The sequence below is a fragment of the Hippichthys cyanospilos genome, chromosome 5 (assembly GCF_059441005.1).
Source record: "Hippichthys cyanospilos isolate Australia breed blue-spotted pipefish chromosome 5, RoL_Hcya_1.0, whole genome shotgun sequence".
NCBI lineage: Eukaryota > Metazoa > Chordata > Actinopteri > Syngnathiformes > Syngnathidae > Hippichthys > Hippichthys cyanospilos.
In genome coordinates this window covers 15621077-15631609 of record NC_142373.1, presented here as the reverse complement: position 1 = coordinate 15631609, position 10533 = coordinate 15621077, and the positions used below count along the sequence as shown (strand labels likewise).

Here is a 10533-nt window from a genome sequence, read left to right as displayed (position 1 = left end):
AGCCCAGCCGAAAGGGGAACGACGGCGGGGGTTGAAATAGGCATGGGGGAGGTGCGGCGTCATAAACGCGCCCGGGAATGCTTCTGATGCGGAACCTTAGCGTGGTTGAGCAAGACCACGGAGAGGCCTTTCTTCGCCCATCGATCGGACGGCGACGAGGCGCCGTGTCCGCTGTTTACAAGTCAACGCGACCCCCCCCAAAGCAATCGATGGGACCCGCGAGTCATGTTTACCGCGTGTCAGGGCCCGGCAAACGTCGGAGTGCTCGCAGCGAAACACAAAAGCAACACAAGTGGCAATGCTGTTTGTCCGCTGGCTTTCAAAGCGTCCATAAGGGTGGACTCAATCAAAAGGACACGCCGTCAGAAAGACCTACACCAGAGGTCCCCAATAGCGACCGGTCCGTGGATCAACTGGGACCGGGCTGCATGGGCCGCACCCAAAATGTTGATGTTTTTGGAACTGATTTATTCCAACTTAGACAGTTCATTAATTTGGGCTTTGCTTAGACTTTTGTTTTATTGATGTTACATTTTGGAGTGAGGATGGACGGTGCGGCTTCACTTGAGAGCGGTCCCTATTGTCTAAGTTGTACTTTCTTTGTAAGAATGTTGTCATTTATGATAATACTCCTAAAATTTGTTTTGTTTTAGGATCCAACAACTTGTGACTGCGGATACCATGCTAGCTACTGTTAGCATGTTATGTAGTATGCCTTGTATGCATTTAGCTTATTAGCATATTTGTTTTTGCCTTTGGAATATATTAGCAAATGCAAATGTTTTGCATTGATAAGTGCTCCTTTGCATTTAATTAACGTTTTGTATTGAAATGAATAGCATTTGTAATTCAATGATATAATTGATTTAATCAATGTCAATTGTGTACATTTTTGTACATTTTGAGGCGGCAGCTTGGCATGAAGTCATCTTAATTTGCACATCCACATGCATGAATGCAAAGGATCAGAACCACAAATCCGAAGGAAAAATTTGCGACTCCAAAGGAGAGATTGATGCAAAGATGTGAGGCGGCGTCTCGTGAGAGTGTTACTCATACAAATGGTGAAATGCACATACGTCTTTTTGACAGCCATCTTACTCCATACTAGACTATCACAATGTAAAAATCGATATTGAGATGGACATTGGGTTTATGTAGTCTGGATTACTTACGGTACTATTAGACAGTGAGGATGAAAAAAACAACGGGAGGTTTAAAAAAAAAAAGGGGGGCTAGCACTGACACAGTTGTGCTTTATTGCTGTACAGTACTTATAAAACATAATAAATGTAATACCACATACAATCCTGTTTTTTTCTTCCCGCAAACAAGTGAACGCATCAAAAGATGTGCTGTAAATTATGTACAAATAAAAATGACAGTATACAATAAAAACAAGACATCCCTCTAATGCGCTAAAACAATCGAGCACAGCTGCATCGGGGGTTTGAAAAACAAAGGAAAAAAACAACGCGAGCTGGCTATAGCACAAGAGATATTGTCGGAGAGAGCCCTGACGCCCCAAAACAATTCATCTGGCAACATGTTGATGCGTGTGGGTGTCTTGTAGCGTAGATGGATGACGAGGCATGAGACAGCGCGCTGATTCACGGCGTGATGGGAAGCAGTCGCTCATGTATAACGTCCAATCTTTTTAGCGTGTTTTAACAGCTGGGATTTTCTCTGCTTGATGTGTGATCATACAAACACGGTAGTAGTAGCGATAATATGAAGAAGGAGGACTGCGTAACCATAGCAACTTTCATAACTGACCTAAATGCTGCTGAGAAAAGAGTGGCATGAAAGCCAAGTTGTAAGCATAAGCGCTTGTTTTTTTTCTTCTTTTATGAATAGAGTGATGACACTGGCGGCCAGCGCTCCTCTTAAGCTGAAGCTTATCGAGCACTGCAGTAATGAAGTGTGACCACCTGATGGGAGCGTTGCTCTCGCCTTTTTCGATAACGCTAGACACGAAAAAAGTCACTAAAAAGTAACGGGACAAGAGACACGAGGAGAATTCGCACGAGATTGAGTCCATGAAAACAAGATGAGATTTTGGCAACATTTCTAATATAAAGTATGAGTAAGTAAAGGAAATGAACAATTATAAACACAGAAGACACAAAAAATTTGTTTATCATACTGATCCCACCTACCCCCATTGCCAGTTTGCGAAAAGAATATACACGTCTCAACCGATCTGTGACAAAAACGGTAGGGGACCATTGTGGTACAAAATGGAGGCATGGAGTTCATATAGGGCCACACAAGGCGGAGTGTGTATGGTTATGTTATCCACGTAGCACACGTATGAGGACAACAGAAGGGTAGTGGGGTGTGCGTTAAGTGTGACAGAGGAGTTTAATGTGGAGGTTGGGATGCATCAGGGATCAACTCTAGCCCCCTTTCCTTTTGCAATAGCATTATAAATATAAGGAATTAGTATTTGAAAATGGGAAAGTAGGCGCGCCAAGAATTAGATGATGTGAAGTAGTTTAGAGTGAACTGGAGCTGTAAAAACAAGAGAACGGTGTTTGGGGGTTGAATACAAATTAGGGGGCGTTTCAACATCATCCGTCTTCAAATACAGCCCTACTTTAAAATCACTCTCTAATAGCTGCCATGGTCATAAATGTGTTTTTGGAGAGCCCACAAAGTGGTTGCATCTGATCAGTAATTGAAGTTCTGGCAGTGAGCTGCCCTTTGGCTGTCCATTAATTCCGGCAAATCACAAATTTTGTGAAGGGGGGCAAATTCACAGTTTGACAACCTGTTCCATGTCGGAGCACAGGGAATGGACTAGACACACAAGGCAGATCAGGATGTACCAAACTTGACGGTGAGTTATTATATATTGATCTCAGATGGGTTCAAAAAAGTCCAAAGCTCATCCGAGGAGCGCATAATCATGATTTGACTTTCAAAAGCAACCTGCATACCTGCGACGTCAACGTTCCAGTGAGAAACACTCACCCAGTCAGTCCGAGACAGCACTAAGCTAATGTTGTCGTGTCCTCTAATGCAGTGGTCCCCAACCAACAGTCCCCAACCAGTACCGGGCCGCACCCAAAATAATCATGTTCTGGAATTTATTTAGTTTATCCTTTAACAGTTTGATTTGTGATTTGTTTAGACTTGATCTTTGTTTTTTGGCGCCGCCTCTGACCGCTCTGGATCGTGAGGAAGGATGGTGTGGCTTCAAAGGAGTACACGTTGTTCTGGCTGTGAAATGTGGCCCACCAGCGTCTGTTTGTTGCACTTTGTAAGAATGTTGTCATTTATGATAATATGCCCCAAATTAATTTGTTTGTTGACCCAACAACTTGCTATATATATGCCTTGTATGCATTTAGCTCGTTAGCATTTTCGTTTTTGCCTTGCAGATGCAAAGGTTTTGCATTGATGAGAACTCATTAGCATCTAATCTTGTATTGAAATGAATAGCATTTGGAATTCACTGATATGATTGACTTAATTTTGCTACATTGTACATTTTCCAGACGCAAGCATGCTCCCATTAGTTTGTTGTCAGAACTCAATCAAGAACCCAAGCGGTCCACGGTAGAAATCGCAAGCATCGGCGATAAAAAGGTTGGGGACCACTGCTCTAACGTATCCTCATAGAATATGAATGCAGATGCGATCGACCGGTGACTGGTGGTCAGAATCAATGGGACGCATCGAGGATGATCAGAAGGAATGAGAAATCAATTAAAGCCATTGATATGTTGCGGCTTGAATGATGGGAGCCATCTTGCCCCGCCCGCCTCATTACGTTATTCGGAGCGCAATCAAACTTCCATATAGCGACGCAAGCATGCCTGTTATGGGAACAAAATGAAAAGCCAGGAGAAGGGAGCGTTATTAAATAGAACAGAAACGATTTCATTGACAATCTTACAAACAAGGTATTCACATTTTTGAAAACACACTTCTCGGTATTGCATCGAACCCAAGACATTCTTCCATCTTAGCGTCGTTTCATCTCCGCGTTTTGACGGCAGTCAGTAGTTACGCAGCGGAAACAGCTGCTTGGCGCCATCAGGAAGGAGGGAGGTCAAACACCAAAGGGCGGTGGAGGTTGGGGCTCGTCGGTTGGGGTCAAGCGCTACGAAGGGTGCAGATTCTGTACAAAGACGGAGGTCCTCTATGTCTTTTCAACACGCTCCTCGTATGTCTGTTTCAACAAAGATCACGCGGAATCATCACTGGGGAGGAGGGCGCTAATCTAGGACTGTCATAGTTGTGACGCTTTGGCACTGACAGATGAAGCGATGACATATTGCATTTCCAGCTGTTAAGGTCCCGTCTCTTTTTCCCCGCAAAGGAAAGTGCAGTAGAAGGCGTTTGTCCAGAGGTTTTGCTCAAAGGCCGGCGGCCAGTAGAATTGCACCATGGGAGTTGACTGAGGTTAGCCCGAGCCGCTGTCGCTATGAGAGACATTTCCGGAACCCGGAGTGCGTCGCAAGGCCTTGGTTGACGTGTAAACTTGAAAAGTCGCCGGAAAGCTCGTCAAGTACGATCGGCAGCACCTTGTTTGGAGGGGACGGAACTGTCGGAAAACCTCTTGGAATAAATATGACTATACATCTTGTCCCTGGGAATTTTTCTTCAGAGTCACAAAGTGCTTCGTAATTGGAAGGGTCGCGGGCGTGTGCCGGATTCATCAGGTCACGGCAAATTTTTCCTGCTGGACCAGAGCAGCGCGGGCGGCAGGGGCGGCGACGGAGGCGGTTGGCGCTGCTTCCAGGGACCCCGCCCCTCACACTGCGCCTGCCGCCATCGCAGGAGCTCCCGCAACGTGCTGCCCGCGTCCCCGTTGGAAAGGCGGAGCTTCTGGAACGCCTGCGTTTGGACAGAGGACCGACATGCGTCACGTTCCCACCCACCGTGTCAATACAGCCGAACCTCGAAACCGCCAAATATTTTGCTACTTCATTTTGTTGGGGACCTGTTACTGTCAAAAAAATGAATGTCACTTTTTGGTTTTCTACATAAAAAAAAATACCAAAAAAAAAAACCCAACAACCGCTTTAAGTGTTTGCAAATCAGGAATTAGTAGACAATACATTTCGATGTCCTCGAAGAAAACCATTTCTAAAAGGTAGCGTAATGACCAGATTTTTTTTCGAGGTTCTGCTGTAATTATTTCCCAGTCAAAGAGGACCTTCAAAGATGAACCTATGATTCGGAGGTCAGGAGCAGAAAAAAGCGGCGTGGATAACAAGCAGATGGGCTTTCCATGCAAGGAGACCAAATCATATAAATGGAGCAAAAAGATAGAGCATGTGTCATCCTCCAATCAGGCAACCATTAGAGAGCGACGCCTACAGTGAGGGGAAAATCAGGAAATGGCTATCACTGGTATTAGAAAGAAGATGGTGATGAATCCGCTGCTCGCCGTGCCGCCATCCCTCCCCAGATGATGGACGTCAGCGTGAAGCAGCGAGGGAAATTCCCCCCGTGACTGACAGCTTCGGGAGCATCTCATTTGCATACAGCGGCTGCATCACCTCCAAAGGGATCGTGCGTATTACTGTCGGGGTCGTGCAGCGGGGACCGTCTCTAGTGGCCCTCCGCATCGCACGGGGAACATCAGTCACGCGCGGGTGCATACACAGGTAAATCAATCAGACGTGAATTCCTAGCTGCCTCAGTCAGTAATTCCAGAAACAGGACTGTGCATGGCTGATCCATACCACAAAAGGACACGGAGGTTAGATTTTATAGATGACATCACGTGAGGTCTGCGATAACTTCATTGACAAATCAGGCCTATGTCTCCTAAAAACCCCGGCGCCGTATTTGACCCAACGCTCTCTTTTCAAATGCGTGTTAACTCTTTCCTTACCGGCGACAAGAATTATCGTTGTGGAAAATACTTGTCTGTTGTCCTCTTCATTTTAAGCGTATTGAGCATCGCAGTAATTTGGTGTGACCATTTGATAGTTAAATTCTTAAAATTAAGAGTACTTGCTACACACAAGCGCGTCATATACTTGAGAAATTACGGTATTTTTTTACCAAATAAGTCACTTAGGGCGTCAAACAAACAACCTAAAATAAAATAGGACCTAATAGGGCCTCACCTTTGACTGTCTTCCCCTCAGTCAAACGTTATCGGATAACCTTGGAGGACGCACGGACAAATTCAGATGGATAAATTGAAAGCAAAGGTAGAATGAAGCATGTATACAAGGAGGAGCCTCACTTGTTCTGGAATCAGATATTAAATATGAGAAGGGATCTGTTTCCAGAAGAGTTTCATGCGTAGATGATTATTCCTGTGCGACGAGAGAAAATTGGCCAAAAAATCTACTCCAAAAGTGGGATGATTAATGATCATTGGCGAAAAACTTCCACCCCAAAAAATGATTCAAAGACAACGAATGGAATTCCCATCAGCACTCCGATGAAGTCACAATGGATTCGATGGAAGCATCATTACAGGATGCATTTCCGGATAAGACTCACCGCATCCCTTCGTGCGGACCGCGGCTTCCAGTAAAGCCCCCCCCTCCCCCACAATCCCTCCCCCACCCAACACCCTCGTCGATTAGAGGGCGGCCCCAGCTCCAAATGGAGAAAAATTGAGATGGCCTCTCTGGAAGATAAAGATAAAACGATAGTCGTGCGGTCATTTGATAAACATAGGAGGACATTTTGACAAAATGTTCATAGACATAGAAAGTGATCATTAAGTCATTCAATGCCAGGGATGTATTTTCACTTTTTTTTTATTAAGTCCAGCTATTCAACCCTAGATACTTAAAGGGGATGTAACCTCACAGAAATTTCTCGACAACATGTTCTCGTCTAAAACCAGCAAATTACTACGTGAGTGGAAGGTCGATGAAGTATCTGGGATTGAATGTCTGGACTCATGAAAAGACGTCCCTAGCATTGAAAAGTTAAGGGCTTTAATAGCACGAGTGACTCATTGGGGTTTGTCACACATTGATTTTTGATCTTATTCCTGGTCAACTTTGTTGCTTCCCCAGATGTTAAATTCAATAAATAAATGTACCATTCAATAATTACATAAAAGTGTCAATACATAATTAAATGTTTTAATAAATACATGTTTCATGAATTAATTAAGTAAATACAACTTTTGATTAATAAAACATTTATTTAATTAATCAAACATTTATGGTTTACATTTAGTGGTCTCTGCATCATTTGCAAGTCCACAGAATAAATAATAATTTGTTTTTGGATTATTTTGAGCATGTAAATGGACTTAAGTTTAGTTTGGGGACATGGAAAGTGCTTCCTGTGTGATGTCATTGCCAAAGTGCTAACGACATAATAACAACGCTAATGTCAGACGCAGCAGCCCAAAATGGTATGTTACATACAGTATGTGTTTTCATGTACAATGTTAGGTGTAGCTAATGCCAGTTTTATATTTGTTAGTTCTACATTGCGTCGAGATCGCTGGTTGTGACGACATTACAGTCTTGTTCGAGCAGCGCAGGAGTCTCGTGTCTCATTATAACACGCCAACAATGTCATCTTTCAAATCCTGATATACTTTTGCAACTAGGGACAATATTCTTCCGCAGAGGCTTTTCAAAACCTGAATTTTTTGGAAGAAGGGGCGTTTGTAAGTAGAGGTACAACTGTACTACGTTTCAAGTAAAAACTCTTAACTGCAAATCCTAGTTTAGCTATGTTGCTAACCAGATCAGCAGCACCTGACAAGCTATGAATTCAAGGCTGGAAATGTGATCAATTGAATCATCTGCTATAATAAGAATGTTTTCCTACAAAGACATACTGCAAAGATATGTGTGTGCGCCTGAGTGAGAGAGTGTGTGGTCAAGGCTTTCCACTCAATCCTGCAAGCAGACATTAAATACGAAGGCAGCGAAAACTTGCGTGTCAGGGGTGGCACATGTTGCCCCTAGGAGGCCACTTGTCTCAAAATGTAAACAATAACAAAGACAGATGGAACAAAAATAGGCCATTCATTGAAGGTGAGACTTAATAATCCGGTGCTCTTTACAATTCGGCACTGAGAATTGATGCAGGTTTCAGCCCCTAACTGATATTTTTTAATAGTACACCTGACAAAAGCTACGAACTCGAGACTGGACACTGGCTCAATTGGATCACCTGCTACGATAAGAATTTTTTCCATGAAAGACTATGAGTGTGTATGTACAGTATGTATTTCTGTGTGCGCGTGTTACCTGCGTGTGGTGGCTATCCATGTGCCTGTGCATCGAGGACGTGGACATGTTTGGCTTGACGTGACTCTCGTCCTCCAGTGAACCTGAACACACAATTAAATGAGATACAAGACACTATTGTGGACTCATTGGCCTCCTAGCCTAGTAGAAAAATCATTGACGTCGATAGCCGTTAATGGCAGTGAATGGGTGAACACTTGATGAAATGGCAAATTTTACACTGGAGCGCCAAAAGGTCACGGCCACGGGGACCCAGCAACAAGCAATGTTCAAGATGGCGATTTTTCACGCTATTTCCTACCAAATACACTGTTTTGAAGTGTGAATTACGGAACAAAACTAAACGCTACACTGCCAAAGTTTGTTTTGTGTTTTTCCCACAACGGGGGTTTCCGAAGCTAGGGAGTTAAAAAATTTGAGATTTTGACCTCGGGTCTTGCCGCAGTTTCTCGACGTACAACGGAAGAAACAAATGCCACCAAGAGAACGAAGATTTCAGCGGGGTTCCCATTCTTTCGGCCAAGTCCACCTACCATTGGAGATCTGGTTGCCGTTCTCAACAGGGGCGTGAATGGATGAGTGAACAGAATGATTGTTGGCGTTCTTGTCCTGTAACTGCAGCGATGGCGAGGAGGGGGCAGAGCCACATTCTTCCCGTCCAGGTAAATTAATGTTGGAGTTGAAACCTGGAAAGAAAAACGGTCACGTGTAAAGATCCGGATTTGCTTTAGCGGAGTTAAGCAGATTGATGGATGACCCGTGCCAGGTATTGCCGTTTGTTCCGAAGCAAGATTACGCCAGAAGGCTCGTCACTACTAGATCGGCCTCGTTCCGTTTCCGAACGGCGTTGCATTGAACAAGTACTGTGTTTTTACTTCCTGACAAATATCATCTAGAAGGAGATTGAAAAAGGATCGCTTGCAAATGAGCAATGGAGCAAAAACAACTGACGCAAGTGGCCGTCATGTGTTTGGGTATCCCAAAGTGCTCCAAGGAAGCCGTGACGGCGAGTCTGCTCGACAACAGCGATTTATGTCACCCGTATGCTATTGAAGCCCGGCTGAACACGACGACCAGAAATAGCATTTTGTCATACCAGTGGAAAAGTTGCATTAGTGTAGGATTGCAAAAAGGCCAAGGGATTGCTTGATTGTTTTGCGCTAACTTTACGATCATTGAATGCTTCCCAGTAGGAGCTGCTGGTTGTCAAGTCTGCTTCATGGGTCTGAGTTTGAACTTCATAGTTCATAGAACATGTTCAAGAAAATATGTAAAACCCTAGGTAACCTTCAGAAAACAAAGGAATCATCCTATGTATTATATAGCGTATTTCTTCTTGAACAAGTCAACCTCGCTCATAACCTCGGTTTTTTACTTCAATTTGGTGAATTTGACAAAAATGCGATCATAAATCCATCCCTGACTAGTAGTTACGTAGATCATGGGTGTCCAATTAAAACACATGCCGTGTGTTATTGAAATGACGAAATTATGGTACTTGTGTGTGCGACTGTGTATGCGCGAACCGGCACGGGTGTGAAGCCGTCAACTGGCTTTCTGGGAAAGTTTCCCCCGCCCCCTGTCTACCTCCAGTTCATTCATTCATTCGTTCATCCCGGGCAGGCTTGCAGTGCACCTAAATATAAATGTACCACCCTCAAGTGGTGTTCCCAGCGGGTCACCACGTGTGAGCGGGCCAAAGGTAGAGCAAATGCGGCGGCGGCGTACGTGAGAAGAGATGAGTCACATCAGAATCAAAAGCCATAGGACAACAACCACGAGCCGGTGTCGCGTTCAATTCCCGGCACGGAAAGCCGGCGCCGAGGCGAGGGCGGGGCGGGGCGGGGGGACGGGGGCGAGTCTTGTGACAGTGATTTCCCGCAGCCTGCCAAGACCACCTGCCCTCTCCCGCCGGCATTCCAGTAGTTTGCTCATTCCCCGAGGATGAAGGAGGCAGCTGCTCCTCTAGGATCGCGAGCGGAACCTCTGGCCCCGCCCCCAGCATCAGGTATCACACTGAGCCGCTTAACGGCCGAGAGGGAGCGGAAGTGGAGCATCCCGTTAAGCCCGTTGGCATCCCGCCGCCCTCAGATCTAAGTGGGCCGCTTTGCTCGGCCTGCTCAAAATAACCGCGAGGTTGTGAACCCCGGCGGCCGCCCGCTTCCCCCGTCACAAACCCAGTTTCCATCACGCCAGCGCCGTGCCTCCGCGAGAGCGCAGGCTCACCCGTGAAAACGCCCCCGGACGTCACGGCGGGCCAATGCCATTCCTTCTCTTATAAGGCCTTCGGCCTCTTAGCCCCTCGACTGGCGATGGCAAGGTGACAGTGGCG

At 45.3% G+C, this 10533-nt stretch overlaps 1 protein-coding gene across 3 annotated transcripts in view; it reads right to left on the bottom strand.

Moving 5' to 3' along the window:
* Positions 1 to 1236: 1236 nt before the first annotated feature.
* myo16 (myosin XVI) overlaps positions 1237 to 10533 on the bottom strand; it is a 77710-nt gene continuing 68413 nt past the window's right edge. For all 3 annotated transcript variants that reach the window (XM_088414434.1, XM_088414432.1, XM_088414433.1), the window contains 3 exons: positions 8735 to 8887; positions 8202 to 8284; positions 1237 to 4848 (listed from right to left, as the gene is read on the bottom strand). In XM_088414434.1, the coding sequence (XP_088270560.1) occupies positions 4675 to 4848; positions 8202 to 8284; positions 8735 to 8887 (410 nt within the window). In that variant the 3' untranslated portion in view covers positions 1237 to 4674. The remainder of the gene's footprint in view (positions 4849 to 8201; positions 8285 to 8734; positions 8888 to 10533) is intronic.